The 25,094-nt window shown below is 35.4% G+C and overlaps 1 protein-coding gene across 1 annotated transcript in view; it reads right to left on the reverse strand.

Moving 5' to 3' along the window:
• Positions 1-310: 310 nt before the first annotated feature.
• The window catches only part of IntS11 (integrator complex subunit 11), a 196,938-nt gene continuing 172,154 nt past the window's right edge, over positions 311-25,094 (reverse strand). Inside the window, exons 18-19 of the mRNA XM_090403205.1 lie at positions 21,761-21,829; positions 311-903 (exon numbers count right to left, since the gene is read on the reverse strand). Coding sequence (XP_090259331.1) covers positions 21,767-21,829 — 63 coding nt within the window. The 3' untranslated portion in view covers positions 311-903; positions 21,761-21,766. The remainder of the gene's footprint in view (positions 904-21,760; positions 21,830-25,094) is intronic.

A 25,094-nucleotide genomic window follows, 5' to 3' on the forward strand; every position in this document is an offset into this window, starting at 1 on the left:
TTTTGGACATCTAACCAGATAAGAAGGCATTCAGAAATTAATATTAGAAGGGAAACTGGATGGAAAAAGAGGGAGACCCAGGAGAATGTGGTTTGAAGACATTAAGAACTGGACTAGCTTTAATTACCATAAATGTTCCAGAGCAGCAAAAGAAAGAAAAAAGTTCTGTGACATGGTTGCCAACCTCCTTCTAGAGGATGACACTTGAAGAAAAAGAAGAAGTATAGTACATATTTTGGCATGCATATCATGAACCATTATAGCGAGAAATTCAAAAATGAAACAATGAACGTACACAACACAGACTACATAAAGAAGAAGAGCTTAACTTTAATCATTTAAAATAAATGTGTAACTGTTGATTAATGAAGTTATCCTATTTCAATGAATACCACACCATTATCTCTGCATCAACAAAATTTGAGGCTAGAATTCATATTTTAGAGCTGTTCAAATATTTTTCACCCTGTTCAGCATTAGGCAATTTCAGATTTCAGATCCCTTGTATACTACTTCTACCTTGGATGAACTGAAAGCACTGTTATCAATAATAACCTATGAGAACTTTTCCTTAGTATTTTCTCCATGTGAATTTATGCAAGTTTTTATGCTGTAATACGGTTATTAGTAATAAGTCCATGTCTTGTACAGAAATCTACCAGGAGCTCATCATTAAAGAAATTATTATAGGGTTTGTATTTTTCTCCAGATTTTCCTAAAACATTGTACAGCTTCCCTGCAAGAACTGTTTAAGGGAAATAGTCACATGTTAGTGACCATATTATTAGTCTCATTATCTGATTTTTCTATATTATCCTTACTTGAAATCACTCTTATTCAAGAAGTTTAGCTTCATGTTTTGTGTTTGAATACTAAGTCACTCCGTTTCTCAAACTCCAGTGCCTGAAAAAAAAAAAAAAATAATAATTTAAAAGGAACAGAATAATTACAGAAATATTTCTGTAATTCTTCTACTAGGTCTACCAATTTTCAATTGATAAAGCCTACTTTAACTCCAGTTTATTCCCAAGCAGCTGACTTTTTACTGTAGTTCTATAAGGAAATTAGGAGGATTGTATAAACTTGTATAACTGGACACTACTCTCTGTATCAAGTATAGGTAACTTCAACCATACAGTTTGGAGAACTACCAGCCAATCCTCACTTATTCAGCATCCATGAGAAAATAAGGATTGGACAATGAGCCAATAGCATCATTCTCCTATTTATTATAAGTTATGTGAAAATCTCTTCTATGTAGCCTTTTACTTTAAGTGATCGTGCTGATGTTTTTTACCTTATGCAATTGATTTCTTACAAATTTTCACTATACTTTTAATTATTCATAACTTATTATTTTGACCTGAAATTATATACTGTAACAAAGAAGCTAACTCTTTTAGACTGCCAAGTGTCATTATTATGATGAAATCAGGATGATTAACTTCTGCAGCCTAATATTTTTTCCCTTAAAGGAGATATCTTGATAACCCTTAGATAAAGCAACTTTTAGAATAGATGAAGCCAAAGTTCCTTGAGATTATGATTATTACTGACATCTTATCTGATGGAAACATTAAATCAACTTTACTTCCCCTCTGAATATCAAATTTTTATATGCATATATATATATATATATATATATATATATACACACACAAAAAAAAACTTTATTAAAAAAATGGGAGACAATATATACAAGGCATGATGCATTTTAAAATTCCTACTCATTAAAAATATCACAGTTACAAATGATAAGACATGAAATACAATTTTCTGTTGACATTATCTGAAATTAATAAGAAATTAAATTAATAGATTCATCTTGATATAAATAAAATAAAACAGTAAATGCATTCATTACTCAAAAACTTATTTTTGGCAAAGAATATATGAATCTTAGAACAATCTACAAAAAAAAAACACCTCAATATTCATTTAAATATAAAATAAAATAGCCATGCTAACTGCTCACAGAGCAAAGTTGGATTACACAAGTTGCATTTATAAAATTAGTTACATTAAAAGCATTTTTCAGAAAAAACCCATTGTGGTCTCACCCACTTTTAATCAGCATGGTGTAAAAATTGTCAAATCCAATATAAACGCTGAATACAATTAGAAAACTCCAGCTCGCAACCATTGTAAGAATCACCACCAAGTCCAAGTCAGACTTTGAAAGGGCCAAATCTGCAAACTTGCCTCCTGGTCTCTTGCCAAGGCCATTGGGCACAACTTCTACACACCCAGGTTTTCACCTCTCACACCTGAATGGTACTGCAGTTACCTCACCCGAAGACAAGGCCAACTTATTGGCATCACTCTTCTCTTCAAATTCCTGCACTGATGACCTGGACAAAGTTCCCTCCACACTATCAAGAATGGCTCCTTTCGTGTCACCCATAGTCTTCCAACAAAAAGAAATCTGAAGAATCCTCAATAACCTGAACACAAACAAGGCATCTGGTTCTGATGGTATTCCACCTCTTATGTTAAAAAATTGTGTTCCAGAACTAACACCTATCCTGCATTGCCTCTTCAATCTATCCTATTCAGCTGGCATCTACGATACAAAAAATGAACCAGGTCCGTATCCAGAATATCTCAAAAAAAGGTGAGAAAGGTCAACCAATGAATTACTGTCCAATTGCTCTCACTTCTGTCCTCTCTAAAATCATGGAGAAGGTCATCAAAAACCATCTCTTGAACCACCTAGAGTCATACCAACTAATCAGTGACCAGCAGTATGGTTTCTGTCACTCATGATCTACACTGATCCTCTTGCTTTCACCATCCACCTCTGGACACAAGCCATGGAGAAATTTGGAGAAACTCACGTGGTTGTCCTCAACATTTGATCAGGTTTGGCACAGGGGCCTACTTAAACTGCCATCTTATGGTCTGCCCTCCTCATTCTGCAACTGGATCACCAACTTTCTCACTACCTGTCATGGTATACGGTTTACTCTCCTCAGATTTCCCCACCAACGCAGGAGTAACCCAGGTTTTTTTTTTTACATGGCTTATCAACCTATAGTACTTTAGTACCGTATATGGGTAAGGATTCTGTTCTTTAACCCACTCTCTTCCTCTTGTATATAAATGACCTGCTCTCTCAGACTTCTAATCCTATTCATAGCTTTGCTGATGACAGTACGTTCCATTCCTCCTTTTCATTCAACAAACCTTGTAATGCTCAAGTATTACAATCCTCAAGATCAACCACAACCAGCAGCCTGAACACAGATCTCCTAGCTATATCCCAGTGGGGGAAAGGACAACCTTGTAAACTTCAATGTCACCTAAACTCAGTTCTGTCTGATCTCTCGCAAGAAAAAGCTCGCATCCCTCTCCCTTACCTTCAGTAATGCTGAGATGTCCAAATATGATTCAGATTTCTCTACTCAAACTGACCTGCTCTTCCAATCTTTCCTGGCACAACCACATTTCAACTATAGTTTCTGCAGCTCCCAAAAAAATTCTTGTACTTTTTTGCACAAGACACTACCTCACACCTTCACAATTGCTAACCCTATACAAAGCCCAAATCTGCCCATCCATGGAATACTGCTCACATATTTAGGGTAGTGCACCAAAATCCTCTCTAAGATTGCTTGATTCTATCCAGAAGCAGGTAATCTGGCTAATTAATGATCCCACTCTCACATACCCACTTCAATCCCTCCCTCCCTCTCTCACAGATGTTCAGTTTCTGCCTTGTGCCTCTTCTACAGATGCTTTCAAGGACAGTGCTCTGCTGAACTGATCATTATTCTTCTTCTTCCACTCTCCTCCAAAATCATCAAAACAAGAGCCACTTCTAACCAACACCCTTTTACAGTCCATCTTGAAACTCACTGTACCAACTTCACTGCCTCCTCTTTCATTCATTCTACTTCTGTCCTTTGGAACAGTCTCTCCAACTCTGCCTTCCCCAAAGATTATAACCTTCAGCTGTTCAAGCAAAATGCAAACAGATTCCACCTTTCTTGTATACCTCACATCTTGCCCACACATGGCACTAATGTGCTATAGGTCTTGTGGCCTTTCATGTGTGAATTAGATAAAAAATAAAATTAAAAAATTAAAGTTACAATATGATTTTGTGACTTTAATTCAAGCTGAATTAAAATAGTGTATTTCTAAATGAACTAAGGAGTGAGAAGATTTCTCCATATCAAGTGTATATTTCCATATATATTAAAAATTAAAGAAATTGTTTTTAAGAGATAGTTTTATTTAGTATCATCATTTGCCTTCACAGTGCGAATATTTTTTTTTGTCCACTACCTTTTCTATTAACTCTACAAATGTATTTAATTTTTCATTCCTGTCGACATTTTTTTTTTTTTTGAAATCCATCTTTACTATTCTACTTAAGAAGTGCCTTCCATTCAAGACTTCTTCACATTTAAGGTATTAAATATTACATATTTTTTTCTTTACCTGATCCACTTGTCTCAATGGAATTCCCCCCATTTTTTATGTATGCTGATTTGCCCACTTTCACTACCAGAGGTTTATCAGTATTCACTCTGGCTCTTCTTGTGTAATTACAGTAGGACCCTTGATTAATCAAATTTTGATCCCAGTGGGCATGATTTTGGATTATACTATTCCATTATCTATATTTGGATATCAGCCCAGCTGCATTCATAATACGATGCAATGGATATTAAAAAAAAAAATAATTTCAATGAAATATTATGAATAATGTTAAACTTAAATCTGTGCTATGAAGAAACGTCTTCTTTTGCACCACTGCTGCAGATCTCAATATATTTATAACAGCTGATTTTTTTTTCTTTTGTCTCTGAAATGGAAAGAACAGCTACCATAATTTTGGATAGCTTCATGATCCATAGATATTGACTTTTGCAACAACTGTTGCTTGCAGTATATTCAAATTGTAATATATGGATCTGTAATGCATATACAAAGCTTTCTTGCTTGTATGTATATATATGTGGTTGCATATATATATATATATATATTCTATTTTTTGCATATTCAATTACATACATATTTAACCTGCCCTCTTTTATATATAACATAAAAAAGAGATAAGCTATGCAACTAACTGCTTGGAAAGAAGTCAAAAGAAACCTCCATGGGCAAGGTACATTGTGCCATGTAATGAGTCACATATTTATAGTCAGTATAAATCGGAAGAATATGATACTCCAAAGTCAGTGCAACTGTGTCTGGGTGAAATGGCTACGAGAAGGGAACTGATGGAGTATGAACGAGATGATGAGATAGGATGCCTATCTGTATGGCAAATTGTTAGCAAATTGGGCCATCCCGGGTCAACAATCAGTGATACCATACCAAGATGGAAGCACAGGGAGTCAACTGCAAGTGCTCACCGAAGTGGATGACTCACCAAACATGCTATGAAGGATAATATGTAAAAACTACCATTCATCAACCAATGCATCGAATGCAGAGTTCTGGGCATTGACTGGAACATGAATCTGCATAAAAACATTAGGAACCGAGACTCGCAACATGGCTTTCCATGGTAGGACTGCAATATGCAAGCCCCACATTACTCAAGCCAACATGCAACGTCGTCTTCAGCGGTGCAAAGAGTGTGATGTGGAAGCTTGGAAAGTTGTGTTATGGAGTGATGAATCACACTACACTCTCTACCAAACAGATGGACAAGTGTTGTTGTGCATATGCCCAGTGAAAGTCTCTTACCAGAGTGAACAACCCCTGCTATGAAATTCAGAGGTGGCGGTGTGATGGTATGGTCCTGTTTTTCCTGGTTTGACCTTGATCTGTTTGTGGTGGCACAAACATTGAACTCCAAGAGGTATCTGAACATTCTGGACAATGCAATGCTTCCTACTTTGTGACCTTTCTACGGAACTGACCATTGTCTCTCTCAACAAAATGATGTACCATGTCATAAGGCTGCTGATGTAAGTGCATGTTTGTGAACATGAATGTCGCTGCACTTGAATGGCCTCCACGGAATCCTGATATCAACCCTACTGAATATTTGTGAGATGAACTGGAACGTTGAATGAGGTCAAGGGATCTCATTACATGCCTACAGGAAGAATGATCCAAAATTCCCAATGATAGCTATCACACACTTGTGAAAGGTATGCCCCCATAGGATTGCTGCAGTCATTGAGCAAAAGAAGGTCATACATCTTAAGGTGGGTGCTGTGGCTGTTTTTGTCTCACACGATGGTGTCTGTTGACTTCTTACCAAGCAGTGCATATTAATAATAAAAATAATCAATAATTGAGATGATTTTGATTAAAAGATGATTGTGTGTTCATCCAGTTTGAATTTATTAAGTGGGGATGTGCTAAACCATGATTTGGCTGAAACGCCATAAATTAAATTTTATAAACAAATGTTTTTGAGAAATAAAATACACTTATTAAACATGGATAAAAAAAATCTTAATGCACGTATATTTTCTATTCAAAATATTTATAAAATTTAATTCAGTGTGCTTTAGCCAAATTGCAAAATGAAGAAATATACTTATAATATAATAATACTCCATGTAACCATATGAAAATGCAAAAACAACCATCCTTATTTCATAACCAAAAGTTTCAAAAAATCATCAGAAAGCTTATGCAAATACAACTCAGCATCAAATTTGCCTTAGTTTGCACTATTTAAAAGATATGATAGCCCATATATTTGCTTTTTATTAGTGCATTTTTTGATTAAAGTTTTGCTGACCTGACAGTTGTTTCAAATGTTTACACATCAGAGATCAGAACAGAAACTTAAGAGGTTAAAAATTCTCATTCAATATTAAAGCAATCCTTTGTCAGACAGTTGCATGCTTCTTAAGCAAATGGCAATTGGTGTGTAACAATAATTATCAGAGAAGAGTCTAAAAGCCTCAATTTCAGTACTGTAAAATAAACAGATCATTCCATATTCCATAACCGTATATATATATATATATATATATATATATATATATATATATATAGGGTGTTCGGAATAAATTTGACATATTTATAATTAATTATATTTTTCCGTAAGTTACATGTATTAACACACACTTCTCTTCATTTAAAAGTTTGGACCCTTCTTCATTCATATACAAGATGTCAGAAAGGATGGATAGCTGGAACCCACCTGAATCATGGAAGAGAATAACTTGTATCATGATGATTCGTGCCCGCCATCAAAATAAGGATATTACGACTGCTGCCCAATGCTCCCTGAATACAGTAAAAACAATCAGGCATGAACTAGAGACTTGCAATGGTGACTACGAGGATGTAGCAAGAAGAAAGATCCCTAGCAGACGATCTGATTGCGTTCGTACAGCAGAATTCCTCGCAAATCTGCAGGAACAGGTGTTGAAGAACCCTGGCATTGGAATTCGGGCTTTGTTCGTGGAGTTGCTAACTGTAGTCAAGCCCTGGATAACAAGGGTAGCCAATGGTAGGCCGTATGTATGGCAGCAGGATTCGGCCCCTTGCCACACCTCTGGGAAAAGTCAAAAATGGTTGTCTGAAAATTTCTACGACTTCACCAGTCCAAATGTTTGGCCTCCAAACTCCCCAGACCTTAACCCCATGGATTATTTTGTATGGGGCACAGTTGAAAAAGACACCAATCGCACTTCCAGTAATACAAAAGCCCAGTTAATGGATAAAATTAAAACAGTTTTTGCGGCCCTTCCCAGGGAGACTGTAGCATCAGCTTGTTCGAGGTTCCGAAGCAGAATTGAAGCTGTGATCGATGCTAATGGTGGTTATTTTGAGTAAATCTTGTTGATAGTATTGTAATTAACTCTGCCTGTAATGTTTTTTTGTCAATTCATTAAATTTAATAGATACAAAGAAGATTTTCTTTTTCCTTACGAAACTGTCAAATTTATCCCGAACACCCTGTATATATATATATATATATATATATATACACACACACACACACACACACATACATATTGCCTTAGCTTGTACTTCTTTGTTAAGAAGTACAAGCTAAGGCAACTCCACTGCTGAGAATTATATTCTCATATATACAGGGCTTGACAAATTGTGCAAAATCCTATTATGTACTCGCCCAAGACCCCTGCACCACAATCTTTAATGACATGTCCCAGTAAGTTCCATAAGTTCATCAGTGGTGCTGTATCTGTGTTTTTTAAAGTTAAAAAATATTTTGTTTAGATTATTTTTTATTAAATTAAAAAAAAATATTTTGTCCATAATCTACTCACAATGGACAAGTGGGCGAACGTACGTGTCGAACCCTGTATGTATATATTCAGCTATGAAATAAGCATAGACCTTAATATCCCCTAATTCTGTTTATTAATAATTATTTTACATTCTCAAAATGAAGACTATTTACTCTCTCCTGTGATAAAAAGTGAAAATTTTTGCTTACCATAAATACAATAAAACCGTGGGAAGCTTTCAGTATTGAGATCACATTATGATGTAAATAAAGAGTTTAATAAAAATAAGCAATTAAAACCCAACAAGTTTCATAAGTCGTAAGACTTACATCATCAGGGGTACTGGTACAGAAAGGTTTTACACAACAAAACCTATTAACAATAAATTACACATATTAGATGTTTTCATAACTTTTACAAATAATTGATAAACAAGAATTCAAATGGTAAATTCGCTACTGAATGCATGTTGGAACATTACTAGTTCTTGCTACCACATTGGTACCATGCATGTTATATCCTAGGTTCATGGTAGTTAAATTTTTGATGAAAGCAGACCATACTTGATTAAAATTAAGCCTTGATTTTTATTGCATTGTCTAGTGATCCAAAGCATTTGCAAGGCTTCTTTAAAATTTCTTGTAAAATAGTTATGATCAATATATGACATTATTGTTTATTGCCAAAGTATTTGATGGCCTGTAGTAGTAGTAGTGTGGAATGTCAGGCCTGATTAGACATCTTTTACGTGTTCAGATATGTGGATTCTCCGTGGTGCGCAGGACACCAGAGCGTACAGATGATTTGAAATTGGAAGTGATCACTACTTAGTCTTGAGCAGGATAAAATTGAATTTCATATTGAAAAGAATAACATGTAAAAAAAGTTTTAAAGCGAATAAAAGTTGAGCAGCACTCAGCTGTGAACTGTAGACTAAAATACACAAAGATTATTGAAGAAAAAATGAAAGAGTTTGAGAACAGCAACCAAACCATGGAGATTCAGTGGCAAGCCTTAAAGAAAACACTGATTGATTCAGCAAGAGAGGCATGTGGTGAGGTTGTCTGCAAGGATAGAAAAATTAGAACTCCATGGTGGACAAAGGAAGTTAAAGAGGCAGTGAAGGAAAAGAAGAAAGCATATCAAAAGTTCCTGGCAAATAAGCCAGCTTGTGCTCTTAGAGAATACAGAGACAAATGTAAGAAAGCTAAACAGTGTGTAAAACTAGCTAAACAAAAGTCATGGGAGGACTTAGGCAAGAACACAGAAAATAAATATCAAGAAGGTGGTAAGATATTCTGGAGGTTGTTGAAGAAGCTTAGAAATGGAGGAAACAGTGCTGAAAAAGGAGTTAGAGATGATAAAGGTGACATGAAAACAGGAGAAAAAGATATCCTTGAAGTATGGAGTAATTACTTCGAAAAATTGCTAAACGAAACAAGCAGCGATAACATAGTGGTAAAAAACACTCAACAGGCATACAATCAGAAATACATATCCATACTTGAAATAGAAAAAAACCATCAAAGGCTTGAATGTGGAAAGGCAGCAGGAGTAGATGATATTCGACCAGAAATGCTGAAGCATGGTTCAGCATTTCTGGTCGAATTGAATTGAATGCCCAGGCTTTCTGAACTACATAGTTCAGAAAGCCTGGGCAGAGGGACGGATTACCGATGATTGGAGTAGAGCTCTCATAGTACCCATATATAAAAAGGAAAATAAAACTGAATGTGAGAATTACAGAGGTATTTCCCTACTGAGTGTTCCTGGCAAGATTTATGCAAGTATAATTGAGAAAAGGATGAGAATAATTGTGGAAGAAAAGCTTGGTGAAGAACAAGTTGGATTCAGGCCAAATAGAAGCTGTCAGGATCAGATCTTCACTTTATGACAAATAGTTGAGAAAGCATGGAAATATAACAAAGATCTATATTTAAGTTTTATTGATCTGGAAAAGGCATATGACAAAGTACCAAGAGAGAAGCTATTCAATACGCTACAGTTATATGGTGTCAATGGGACATTATATCAACCAATACTTAGTCTTTATTTGAGCTGTAAGTCAGCAGTTAGAATTGAAGGAAGTTCAGGAAGATGGTTTAATGTTAAATCTGGTGTGAGACAAGGATGTACATTATCCCCTCTGTTATTCATTATTTATATGGATCACATTATGAAGGAAAGTGGTATTAAACATGATATCAAGCTTGAAGATGTTAATATCAGCTATTTGCTTTACGCAGACGATGTTATACTTCTATAAATCCGCTACAAGTCTGCAAGATTCCCTGAAAAAATTGAATGACTGTTGTAATAGATATGGTATGAAAGTCAGCAATGAAATGACAAAGACAATGAAAATAAGCAGAATCGCTGTGAACGGAGAACCTGTTCTGCGTTGTGAACGGAGAACCTGTGGAACAAATAAAACATTTCAGCTACTTAGGCACGATTTTTAGTGAAGATGGTAAATTAAATATGGAAATAGACAACAGAATCAACAAAGCTGGTATGGTAGGAAGTCAACTGAATAAATTCATATGTAATAAGAGAGAAATTAGTCGGAACACTAAATTAGCTGTATACAAGACAGTGTTCGAACCAGTTTTAACTTATGGATCTGAGAGCTGGATCAAAGTAAAACATTTGGCAAAAGACTAGAGACCACAGATATGAGAGCGCTGAGAAAGAAGAAAGGCGTGAACAGATGGCATCAATGGCAACATCATATTAAAAACGAGGATATCAGGAAAGAACTTATCATTGTCAGTATCCAGGAATGCATTAGCAGTACTAATCTCAGGTGGTATCATCATCATCAAATTCCTGACATGTACCTTCATGGGGTGTACAGGATATGATAGTACTACATGAAAAATTTACATCATTACTAACTTCTTATCTACAATTTTCCTTCAAATCAGACTGTTACTTGTCAAGACTCCAACATTATCAGATCTTATATTTCTATCGTCTAAGGCACATTGTACTGTATTAATCCACCTATATCTTGGTCTTTCTCTGGGTCGTTTTCCTGCCAACCTGGCAGAGCACACTTGTTTTGCTAATCTTTCCTCCCCCATTCTGTTTAAGTGACCATAGCACCTGAGATTAGCTCTGCTAACACATTCCTGGATGTTGACAATATCAAGTTCTTTCCTAATATCCTCGTTTTTAATATGATATTGCCATTGATGCCATCTGTTCACGCCTCTAATCTTTCTCAGGACTCTCATATCTGACGTCTCTAGTCTTTGGTCAAGTGTTTTACTTCTGACCCAGCTCTGAGATCCATAAGTTAAAACTGGTTTGAAGACTGTCTTGTATACAGCTAATTTAGTGTTCCGATTAATTTCTCTCTTATTCCATATGAATTTATTCAATTGACTTCCTACCATACCAGCTTTGTTGATTCTGTTGTCTATTTCCATATTTAATTTACTATCTTCACTAAAAACGTGCTTAAGTAGTTGAAATGTTTTACTTGTTCCACAGGTTCTCCGTTCACAACCCAGTTGACATTTTCAACGATTCTGCCTATTTTCATTGTCTTTGTCTTTTTATTGCTGACATTCATACCATATCTATTACAACAGTTATTCAATTTAGTCAGGGACTCTTGCAGACTTGTAGCGGATTTATTTAGAAGTATAACACGTCCACATAAAGCAAAGAGCTGACGTTAACATCTCCAATTTTAATATCATTGTTTAATACCACTTTCCTTCATAATGTGATCCATATAGATAATGAATAGGAGAGGGGATAATGTACATCCTTTTCTCACTCCAGATTTAACATTAAACCATCTTCCTGTACTTCCTTCAATTCTAACTGCTGACTTACAACTCAAATACAGACTAAGTATTCCTTGATATAATGTCCCCATTGACACCATATAACTGTAGCATACTGAATAGGTGGTATGGTCACTTAAATAGAATGGGTGAGGAAAGATTAGCAAACAAGTGTTCTCTGCCAGGTTGTCAGGAAAACGACCCAGAGGAAGACCAAGATATAGGTAGATTGATACTGTACAAAAGTGCCTTAGAAGACAGAAATATAAGATCTGATAATATTGGAGGCTTGACAAGTAACAGACTGATTTGGAGGAAAATTGTAGATAGGAAGTTAGTAATGATGTAAATTTTTCATGTAGTACTATCATATCCTGTACACCCCTTGAGGGTACATAGCAGGAATTTGATGATGATGATGAGATATGTGGATCTCTCCTGAACCGTCCTGTCTGGCCTACATAACAAATGCCACAAGAGCAATGAATTTCATAAACGCCTGGTTTTTTCACTGGGTGATGTGGAGGAATCTTGAGATTTTTTGTAAAGATAATAAAAGTCACTTTTACACTGTCCTCAGGTAGCAACACAGCCACTATGTCTGCGATTCTTGATGTAAAGAAGCTGTAGGAGATGTATAAAGAATTTTTCTGATTGTCTTGTGTTCATAACCATTAAGTGCAAGGTCCTGTTTCAGGTAGTGCAGTTCTTTATTCCTTTTAATTGTAGTGCTTGATATATTGTATGTCCTGTCTCGTAAAGTTTTAATTATGCCTATCTTTTGTAATGGATGGTGGTGTGAAGCAGCATTAAAAATCTTCCCATTGTGATAAGTTTTCTGTATATGGAAAAGAATAACCTTCTTTCTTGGTTTACTTTGACAAGGATATCAAGGAAGAGTATTTTGTTGTGCTGTTCTAGTTCAAGAGTGAATTTTATATTGGGATGTAAGTTGTTTAGCTAATCTTTGAAACTAATTAAATTTTATGAAATTGTTAGGAAATTTTTCATAAACAGGTTGGAGAAAGGGGGAAAAATCCATGGCAAATCTTTCTTGTTGTTCCCAATATTTGTCTTGAAATATGAAAAAAGTGTTTTCCATACAGTGTTTGAATAATCCTATTAACAATTAATAATAACAGCCTTAGCCAACTTGTTTATGGAAAATTTCGAAACTAATGCATTAAAAAACTATCAGAAGAAATCAAAAATTTGGTTACGTTACATCAATGATATTTTTCATTATTTGGTCAGGAACAGTGGATGAGTTAATCACTTTCAAAGATTATCTAAACAACTTACATCCCAATATAAAATTCACCCTTGAACTAGAACAGCACAACAAATTACTGTTCCTTGATATCCTTGTCAAAGTAAATGAAGAAGAAAAAAGGTTATCTTTTTCCCTATACAGAAAACCTACCACAACGGGAAGATTTTTAAATGCTGCTTCACACCACCAATTACAAAAGACAGGCATAATTAAAACTTTACGAGACAGAGCATACAATATATCAAGCACACGTCAATTAAAAAGAATAAAGAACTGCACTACCTGAACAGAATTTTGCACTTAATGGTTATGAACCCAAGACAATCAGAAAAATTTTTAATACATCTCCTGCAACTCCCTTACTTAAACAAGATTTCAAGAATGAAATCACACTGCCTTACATCAAGAATGTCACAGACAAAGTGGCTGCATTGCTCCCTGAGTACAATGTAAAAGTGGCTTTTTTACCTTTACAAAAAATCAAAAATCTCAAGATTCTTACAACCATCAAACCTCCACATCATCCCATTAATAAACCAGGTGTTTATGAGATTCATTGTGCTTGTGGCATTTGTTATGTAGGGCAGACAGGAAGGTCAGGAGAGAGAGATCCGCATGTCTGAACATGTAAAAGACGTCGAAAAAAGGATTCTCGTATCCTTATGGTTTGAAACTTTTCAAAACTTTGAAAAATAGAGCTTTAAACATACTAAAAATGATGAAATCAAACGAAAACACGAATTTCAAATCCTATTTAATCAGTGGTTAGCCTAGTGGCTTTGCGCTTCGCAACCATATGCCTGGGGAAGGAATGTCCTAGGTTCGATTCCCGTCAACGACGTGAGGAGCTTAAGGATCTTCCTCAGCCATAGCCAAGTTCAGCGGTCTTGGGCGTGTGCAGCAGGGTTTTCCCCCTAGTTTATCTGGAGTTTTTCATCCCACAAGTAGGCAAACCGGCCCGTGAACACACACAGATTACAGTCAAGAATACCATCTTATGGGATGTGCCAGAGGAGTGGAGCCGGCTGCATTAATATGCCAGTAAAACCCCCCCTCATTAAGAGGGGACTTAACCTGTCCTTGGATGAATGAGTAAATGGATGGATGGATGGATTTAATCAGTTCCTCCAAAATGAATACTGAAAAAGTACAAAGAAACTTTTATTTTCTGACAAACCATTGCGTGACAATCCAGAAATTAATGACAAAGGCATGGTATCTGTTCCATGTGTTGGCAATTCATCAAGAAAAATAGCTGAAATATTAAAGGCCTTCAAACTAGTCAATACCTTACAAAACTTTCTACACTCCCCTAAAGACAAAGTTCTATTTTATAAGCCATCTGGGTGTATACAAGATTCCGTGTTCTTGTGGAAAGATACACGTTGGTCAGACTTGGGAAAAGTTTCGAAATTCACAACAAAGAACATATAGGTGAGGCTGAAAACAAAATGGAAGGGAAAAAAAGTGGACTCTTAGCGCACATCCTCATCACAGAATAAAGTGACAAAGCATCCTCCATGCCCTACTTAGATGAGAATTACTTCGAGAGGTTGCTCAAGGAGTCCTCTGGTGTAATTTTCTGAAAAAGGCACACTAAATAGAAATCAAGGAATGACCATGACATCTGGATGTCATTAATTAACATGTGTAACATTAAACACCTCTCCTATGCCAGCAATCACATACAGAGTTTACACAACAATGTTGACACCTCACATAACATGCTTAATGAGACTCATGATTAAACTATCATTCCACCCTTTTCAACTTATTAATTGCTGTTGAAAAATGTTTAATTTTTGTTGGTTTTTACTTATGTTCAGCAACCTCCTAATGATACTTTTAGCCATACAGACAGTGAAACATGAAGAGGAAATACATCTAGTATAAATAAAAAAATGTATACAAGTTGAAACCTGGTATTTATCATTCAAGCAAATCTACCTGTAGTGAATCACATAAAAGACATCTGATGATGTCCAATAAATAGATGGATGGACTAACGTTTGCTCTCTGCTAATTTTTTTCAAAACTCACACCACATCTGTTTGATTTCTAACTAAACTCTCTGATCTGTGAGTTAAAATTCATTTTTGTCTTCTATGCTGACAATTAAGTGTTTTGGCTAATTTATTCCCACCATACCAGCTTTGCTTATCATCTTCCATATATATGTGGTAGCCTGTCAAATGCTAAGATATATATGACAAGATAACAAATGAAAAGGCATCCATAAGGGGTTGGGTGAGAGAGGAATATCAGACAGTGGTATATGGGGATGTGATACTGAGTCTTCCAGATTTTAAGTAACCAGTGGTATTCTGCAGAGATCAGTCCTTGGACCATTGTTGTTCAATCTATACATTAATGATACTGGGAAGGACCAGATAAGAGATGTTCGATTATTTGCTGAGGACAACGATAAATGCTAAGCATACCTCATTGCCCTACCTATCTTTGCAGTGCTTACAGAATGACTTGGACAGGCTGGAGCTGTGGGCAACTGATAATGGAGTCAAGTGAATTCATGAGGCCAGGGATCTTGGAATTATAGTAGATAAAACACAGGGTGTCCACATTGGACCTCCCTAGTTTCAACATGTTACTACTACTTAGGTGTATGGATCATAGTGTCGAAATCACCAACTTTTTGTAAAAATAAAAATTCTGGATGAAATTGTAGAGTCCCTGAAACATGTAAACAATCCAATTTCCACATTTCAATTTTTTTACCATTCTTTTAAAGGGAGGTCTAATGTGGGCACTCTGTATATTATTAACAGAGCCCTATTAAGGGGTGTTACCATTTGAAATTTTTTGTTATATGGAAGGTTGGGAGAGGACACCCGTGGAAGTTGAATTTGTGCGTGGCCTCTCTTGATGTCTCTGTTAATAATATCTTCACTGAAAAATATGTCTAAATAGCTGAAATGTTTTCCTCGAGAATAATGTTCTTGTCTATTTTCATAGTTTTTATTGCTGATTTTTGTACCAAATTTGTTATAGCAGTTATTCAATTTCACTGAGGTATCCTGAAGACTGGTACAAGTCTTCAGGATTCTTCTGACGGTCTTTAGTAAAGTTAGTATTATACTAAATGTCTCTTTAGTATGTTTATTAACCTAAATATACTAGAGTCCTCAAGATTTGTTAGGAGTATAACAACATGTGCATAAAGTAAAGAGCTGAGGCTAATCTGTAATTTTTATATTAAGTTTAATGCTACTGTCATAATTTGATCCATATAGATAATGATTGACAATGGAGATAGCATGATTTCTTGTCTTGCACTTGATTTTACATCAAATCATCTTTCTGTATATCTTTCAATTTTTACTTCTGACTTACAAATTAAGTATAGGCTTATAAATATATATTACTCTGGATAATGTTCTCATTACATTACATTACATAATTATAATGTTTCAAATGTTTTCTATTATCACCTTATCATATTCCTTTTCCAGATCCATTAAGCCTAAATAAATCCTTCATATATTTCCATGATTCTTGAAATATAAAAAAATCTTGTCTAAAAAATCTTTCCATTTGGCCCAAACTCAACCTGCTCTTCAACAGTTTTTCTCAGCTTGTTTTTGTATGCTTACATAATACTGCACTATAATTCTCATGTTCACTTTTATGTTCCTTTTTCTGCAGATGAGTAGAGTGCTCTATTTCAATCATGAAGAATTCAACCTTCTGAATAATGCTGTATTCTAATATTGATGTATGTATTCTTATGGCAGAGTTCAGCTATAGTTCAATGTCCAATGTTGAAAGCCACTCTAGGGCCTCCTTTGACACTTCATGTATCTCCTGCAGGTTGTCATGGAAACGGCAAAGGGGGCAGTCATTGGTGATATGTTTAATAGTCTGTAGAATAAGGGTGCAGTCACAGTAGGAATTATTTGCCATATTCCATTTATGTAGGAGGTAGCAGCATCTACTCTGGCTCACTTCACCCTGATTCTGTTGATAGCTGTCCATAGCCTTCTCGGAAGGATGAAGCTGAGCCTGGTAGCTGCAGGGGTCTTTCAAAAGAAACCATTTGTTGGCAAGTTCATAGCCCATTGTTGGTTCCACATGTCGTGAGTTGATGGAGGTGGACCAGAAAAGGCTCTGGTTATGTCCCAAAATGGGTGCCTTGACTTCAAGCTGGGTTCTAGGGGGATTTATAAGGATTGAGTGGAGAGGCAGTAGGGAGTTATTTGTGATTTTCTCCAGTTCTTTTAGTGAAGCCTGCCCTCCTTATATATTTGGTGGGGGATGGATGGACAACAGGACTGACAACCATGCTGTCCCACACTGGCCAAGGTGTTTAAGGAACTCAGGAAGGAGGCCATCGATTCCAGAAGCCTTGCTATTCTAGATAAGTAATAAGGCTTCCTGGATTTCCTCTGTAGTGAATGGGCTACAAAGGTCTGAAGTTTCAGGGCCTTTTGTAATTTTATTTTGTAACTTTGAATTGTATGTCTTTCTTTCTGAGGTCTTTGGATTGATCTTAGATGTTAAAAATAAATGGGATGCAATTTGGTCTGGAGTCACTTCTGATACTTTTTTTGTTGTAAGTCTTATCCTCCAAACTTATCTCAGTAGGGACGCTTTTTCAACTAGATTTAGAGAATTCAAGTTCTTCCATGGCTGACAACCATCTCTCTCTCTCTCTCTCTCTCTCTCTCTTCTATTGTCGTCCAAGAGTTTTATTAGTTCTTTAGCCACTAATGGGTGAACAAATTCCTCGTGGTCTTCAAGTTCTTTGTAATGGGCCAGAAACCGAGAGATGGTTGCTTTAGCTGCTGTTTTTACCAATTTGACAAATCTGGCATAGTTTTTTGGGCACAGGCAGCATGGTATTGATCAATTTTTTCACCAAAGTCCCTCCAAGGATAGATCTATTTATTGGTGTGTGTGTGTGGGAGGGGGGGAGTTGTCAGTGTCTCTAGAGACTATGCATAGGTTGGGAGTAAATGCCTTTCCCCATCTGGCAGAGTGAAAGGTTCCTGGTTGTTTGATGTTGTGGATATCCATCCAGTTGGCCAGTCATTCTCTGTTAAGCTCAATAGATTGGTAGCCCCCCCTGCATAGATAACTGGGTGTGAGGAGGTTAACATCTGGTTTGGCCATGGCTGAGATGGGGGTTTGTAGACATTGACGATTTTAAGATTGTCCACCTTTATTCCAATGGCATATCTCAGGTCAGGTAGTGGCTGAGTTGAGTTAAGCAGGCCTGGGCACACACAAACCATGACTGGGATGGAACCTATGGGCCAATAAGATGAAGCCAGGGATCTAGACTCTATTTGGTGCAGTCAGGCACATGGGTCTCCTAAAGTAACAGGACATCAATGTTCTTATTCTGAGATATTTTCCAATGAATTTGGCTTTGGACCACGAGAGTCCTTCAATGTTCGGGGAGCAAATCCTGAGGTTTGGTTGATGTGGGGACTGTAGTACACTTTTCATGGTCTGCCCTTCTCACAAACAGGCCTGTAACAACCCTTGTTGTTACAGGCGACAGTCGAGCCAGCATGAAACTGAGTAGTGAGACAATACGTAGCTGAGTAAAAGAAGTCCAGGAGGGATGGTATCCTTTGGATGCCAGGTTGGAGACATTAACTTCATGTGCACCCCTGGGAGGAGGGGGGTGATGGGAAGGCTGTCTCCATCCCATTCTAATGTTGATGACATAAAGCAAAAAAAGTCATAATTTCTGATTTTTTCTGCCTTAAATAATCATATGTACAGTAGGTCTGCTTATTCTGATATCTGCATTACCATGATTTTCCAAGATATATTCCCCCAAAGTGAAATCAGTGAAATTTTATACCATGATATATTAGCAACAAGTACCACCGAACCCACAGTGTCATGTTTTAAATAAAAATTTAACAGAAATGTCCACCCGATGTATTTATTTTCAGGCCCTCCAAATTTTGATCTACTTTATGCACTTAGATATTTGATTTGTTTCTAGAGCAAATCTTCAACTTTTTTTGTTTCATCTCAAGCAAGATAGCAAAATATATTGTGTTACCCACAAGAAAATGTTCTATCATGATGCACTCAGCCAAGAGGATAAACTCATAAGTGTGCATGATTTTGAAAATTTTGAACATTTGAGCAAATTTTAGTTGATAACTAAGTAAACAATTCACTAATTCATGTACAAAAGAGAGAAAGAATAAATGTAATACTAATGAATAAAAAATATTGATTCACTAAAAAAAAGGTGAATGCGCATCTATTTTACACACTAATGTCTAAATTTTTCTTTTTAATTAAAATGCAGCAGATAATTGGGCTTATAAGTGTTCAATTATATGTATATATATAAATATTTTTTTTGCTACAGCATAATTCACAATTATGTTCACTTTTGCATACATATTTCCTTGAAAAAGGAAAGGTCACGAAAACATTTTTTTACATATTCTTTATTCAAACACCATATATACATCTTAATACCAACATAAATAATTCAGATAATTTTATTTTTATAAAAAAAAATGGCCCCTACTGTTCACCGAAATTTATTTACCATGATAATTTTCTACACCCAGTTAATCACAGTAAGCAACACCCACTGTACTTTTAGTTGCATTTCTCTGGAATATTTTATTTTCTACTGTAAGAAAAACTTTTGACATGATTTCTTCTTTCACAGCATTGTCTCTTTAATATCTTGATGCACCATTAAATTGATTTTTTTTATTCCTTGCACTCAACCATATCCTCTTTGATTGAATCAATCCCTAATTACCCAGTCTCTAAAGTTTTATTCTTGTTTGAAAACATGCATTTTTTCTCTAATAGTATTTTTATATCTGAGTCGACAATTCACTTCAGAGAGCTTCTTGATTTATATTCTTTTTAAAACTTTCTCATATATATTTCATACATTCCACAAATTACAGTTCTCATATGTTCTAAAACTACATTTCAATGCTATATTCTCTATGCCAAATCTCATCCTAATGAGGGGTAAAGTGATAGACAGACATGACAGTAAAAACACAATACCATTGTAAATTGAAAGCCAAACGGCTATTTTTCTGGCATCCTTAATAATAATTAAGGGGATACAAATCCCTTGTTGTTCAACTGCCAGTAAGCAAAACTCTAAGATCGAGAACTACGAATCTATGAATTTCATATATATATATATACCGAAAAACTATCGGCGAATCCAAGTGTAAATGACCACTTGGTAGTACAACACCAATGCAACTCGAAGCAAAGGTGGAGCAAGCTCCCTCACTATCCTTGATATTTTCTCATAATGTAAAAACATAGCCCCTAGGGGATGTAATACTGTAATTACATTATGAGGAGAGGTCACTACCCAGACTGGTTTCAACCTTTTTTGAGGTCTCATCAGTGAGTAGGTAGACCTGAAAGATAACAAGGTTTAAGTAAAAAGAACTTACATACCTTTACCATACGAATGCCATAAAGGTGTGTTTGTAAATTGAAAGCATAACATAAATTGAAAGCCAAACAGCTATTTTTCTGGCAACCTTAATAATAATTAAGGGGATACAAATCCCTTGTTGTTCAACTGCCAGTAAGCAAAACTCTAAGATTGAGAACTACGAATCTATGAATTTCATATATATATATATACCGAAAAACTATCGGCGAATCCAAGTGTAAATGACCACTTGGTAGTACAACACCAAGGCAACTCGAAGCAAAAGTGGAGCAAGCTCCCTCGCTATCCTTGATATTTTCTCATAATGTAAAAACACAGCCCCTAGGGGATGTAATACTGTAATTACATTATGAGAAGAGGTCACTACCCAGACCGGTTTCAACCTTTTTTGAGGTCTCATCAGTGAGTAGGTAGACCTGGAAGATAACAAGGTTTAATATTCGTAGTTCTTAGATATTCAATCTTAGAGTTTTGCTTACTGGCAGTTGAACAACAAAGGGATTTGTATCACTTTAATTATTATTAAGGATGCCAGAAAAATAGCTATTTGGCTTTCAATTTATGTTATGATATACAAACACACTTTATGGCATTCGTATAGTAAAGGTATGCAAGTTCTTTTAACTTAAACCTGGTTATCTTTCAGGTCTACCTACTCACTGATGAGACCTCAAAAAAGTTGAAACCGGTCTGGGTAGTGACCTCTCCTCATAATGTAATTACAGTATTACATCCTCTAGGGGCTGTGTTTTTACATTATGAGAAAATATCAATGATAGTGAGGGAGCTTGCTCCACCTATGCTTCGAGTTGCCTTAGTGTTGTACTACCAAGTAGTCATTTATACTTGGATTCGCCAATAGTTTTTCGGTATATATGAAACTCATAGATTCGTAGTTCTCGATCTTAGAGTTTTGCTTACTGGCAGTTGAACAACAAGGGATTTGTAACCCCTTAATTACAATACCATTGTGTTTTTGCTGTAATTATTATTCTGGCATTCAACATTCTGACATTGTGCTTATCAATGATAAATTACATACATTTCACATATCAAGTAGACTTACCTCCTTTTAAGATAATGCCTGCCTCATTTCCTGAACTAGAGAAAGCAGGAAACTTCCTAGCTCTTCATCCTGGAAAGATTTCATAAAGTTGATCACTAACATAATACTGTGCCCAAACAAATATAGAAAAGTATACTATATTATACTGGATCCAAGCCTTCAATAACAAAACTAACAAAAAAATAAGCTTATCTATCAGATTATTTTCACTAATTTGCAACTTTCAATTGTGAAGATGTTAGAAATCATCTCAATTTCCTGATATCTACTCACAAGGAGTGTACACAAACTACTATGACAACACTACATGATTATGTTTGTAGTTTGCATAATTATTATTCATCTCCTATCAACAATTTTCCTCCAAATTAGACTATTAGCTACTGCACTTTCTAATGAAGGCATTAGGAAGAAACTTGATATTGTTAGCATTCTAACATCTTTTATATCTGTGGTCTCTAATCTTTGATCATCATCATCAAATTTCTGATATATACCCTCAAGGGAGGTGTACAGGATATGATAGTACTACATGAAAATTTACATCATTACTAACTTCCTATCTACAATTTTCCTCCAAATCAGTCTGTTACTTGTCAAGACTCCAATATTATGAGATCTTATATTTCTATCGTCCAAGGCACATTGTGCTGTATCAATCCACCTATATCTTGGTCTTCCTCTGGGTCGTTTTCCTGCCAACCTGGCAGAGAACACTTGTTTTGCTAATCTTTCCTCTCCCATTCTGCTTAAGTGACCATACCACCTGGGATTAGCTCTGCTAATGCATTCCTGGATGCTGACAATATCAAGTACTTTCCTAATATCCTCGTTTTTAATATGATATTGCCATTGATGCCATCTGTTCATGCCCCTAATCTTTCTCAGGACTCTCATTCATATCTGCAGTCTTTAGTCTTTGGTCAAATGTTTTACTTCTAACCCAGCTTTCAGATCCATAAGTGAAAATTGGTTATGGATCTAAGAGCTGGGTTAGAAGTAAAACACTTGACCAAAAACTAGAGACTGCAGATATGGGAATCCTGAGAAAGATTAGGGGCATGAACAGATGGCATCAATGGCAATATCATATTCAAAATAAAAAATTAAAAATTAAATTAAAAATTAAAAAAAAAAAACACAAGGATATTAGGAAAGTACTTGATATTGTCAACATTTCTAACCTCCTAATTAGCTGACAGACTGATTTTACATGTTCTATACATTCTCCATTGAGAATGCAGCTAAAATTTTCTATGTTCCAGCTTATTTTCATGCCAAATTTGTTACAGCTACTATCAATTTAGTTAGAGAATCTTAAAGACTTGTACTGATTGTGTTTAGGAATACATAAAGCAGAGTTTGATATCTCCAATTCTAATATCAGGTTTAATGCCATTTTCTTTCATAATTCAATCAATATACATGATGAATAAAAGTGTAAATAATGCACACCCTTGTCTTTCACCTAATTTTACATCAAACCATTTTCCTATATTTCAATCACATCTAACTGCTGTCTTACAATTTAAATATAGACTACGTATTGCTCTGTATAATGTTCCATTTATCCCGTATAATTGTAATGCTTTGAAAAGCTTTTATCTAGACATCTTGTAATATGCCTTTTCTAGATCTACAAAACTAAAGTACAAATTCTAGTTATATTCCTTAATTATTCAACTATCTGTCATAAAGTGAAAATCTGATTTTGACAATCTCTATTTGGGTTAAGCCCAGCTTATTCTTCAAGTTCTTCTCTTTCACATTTCTCAGCCTATTTTCAAGAATGTTTGCATAAATCTCAGCTGGAACAATCAGTAGAGAATTTCCTTTGTAATTCTCACATTTAGCCCTATTCTCTTTTTTTTTAAATATGGTACTGAGAGCTCTACTTCAATCATCTTGAATTCAACCTTCTGACCAGGCCCTGTGAATTATGCAGCATAACCACTGCAAAACATTTATACCTCCATATTTGAGATATACTTCTGGTCAAATATTACCTACTCCTGCTGCTACTTTTCCACCTCAAGTACAGATATGCACACATTCCTGTTGAAAATTTTCTACTACTGTTCTGTTACTGCTTGTTTCATTTAATAGTCGTTCAAAGTAATTACTCCAAACATGTAGGATATGCTTATCTTCGGTTTTCATGTAACATTTACCATCCTTACTCCTTTTCTAAGGTTTTTCAATAATGTCCAGAAAATTTTGCCACCCTCCTGATATTTAGCTTCTATATTCTTGCCAAAGTCTTCTTACTGAAATTCCCATGACTTTTGTTTAGCTACTTTTACACATAGTTTAGCTTTCTTACATTTTTTTGTGTATTCTTTTAGCGCATCTGCCAACTTATTTGTTAGGAAAACTTTTCTTCTTTTCCAGGATGGCTTATTTAACTTCTTGTTTCCACTGTGGTGTTCTTATTTTTTTGTCCTTGCAAACAACTTTCACCACATGTCTCCTTAGCTGAATCAATCAATGTTTTCTTCAGAATTTGCCAGTGAGATTCCAAGGTTTATTCAGGAAAACTTTTTTCCCTGAATAATGTTTGTATGGTTGAGTCTACAGTTTATCTGTAAAAGCTACTCAATTCATTTAAAACTTTCTCACATACTGTTCTTTTCAGTGTGATATTCATTTTTAACCTACTTAAAACTAAGCGATGGTCACTTCCAACTTCAAATCCTCTGTACACTCTCGTATCCTGAATCATCATGAAGACATCACTATGAATAGTTACGTAATCAATGACGCTTTTCTTATTTCTCGTGTCTTCTCTCCATGTAAACTTGTGCACATCTTTATATTGGAATACAGTATTAGTGATGACTAGTTTTTTCCCAAAACATTTCTATATGCCTGATGAGATTCATTTCCTACTCTGCTGTTTAGATCTCCAACAAGGACCATTTGATCCATTTTTCTTTATGGAATTTTTTGAGTATAATGACTCAAAAAAATTCTGTCATTTCTTCCTTAAAGGAAATTTATGTAGGACCATAGGCACAAATAAGTTTCATTGTCCATTACCCCCATTTTGAAGTTTGCCCACATAATTCTACTTGAAATTGTCTTCCAATCAAGAAGTTTATCTTCATGTTAAATGTGTTAAATGCTAAACCTCCCTTTTCCTTGATCATTATTACCTGATAGAATAGCCTATACTAATTATTTAGTAAGATCTCACCTGTTTTTGCCTTCTTTGTCTTAGTATTGCCAATTATATCCACATGGTACTTTTCCAGTTCTTCTGCAAGTTTGATTTCTTTTCTATTCATACTCCTTAATGTTGATGGTTACTTCTGACAGTGGGCTTGTTCTTCTT

Source organism: Typopeltis vanoorti, chromosome 13 (assembly GCF_054136105.1).
Source record: "Typopeltis vanoorti isolate ZY-2024b chromosome 13, IOZ_Tvanoo_1.0, whole genome shotgun sequence".
Lineage (NCBI taxonomy): Eukaryota > Metazoa > Arthropoda > Arachnida > Uropygi > Thelyphonidae > Typopeltis > Typopeltis vanoorti.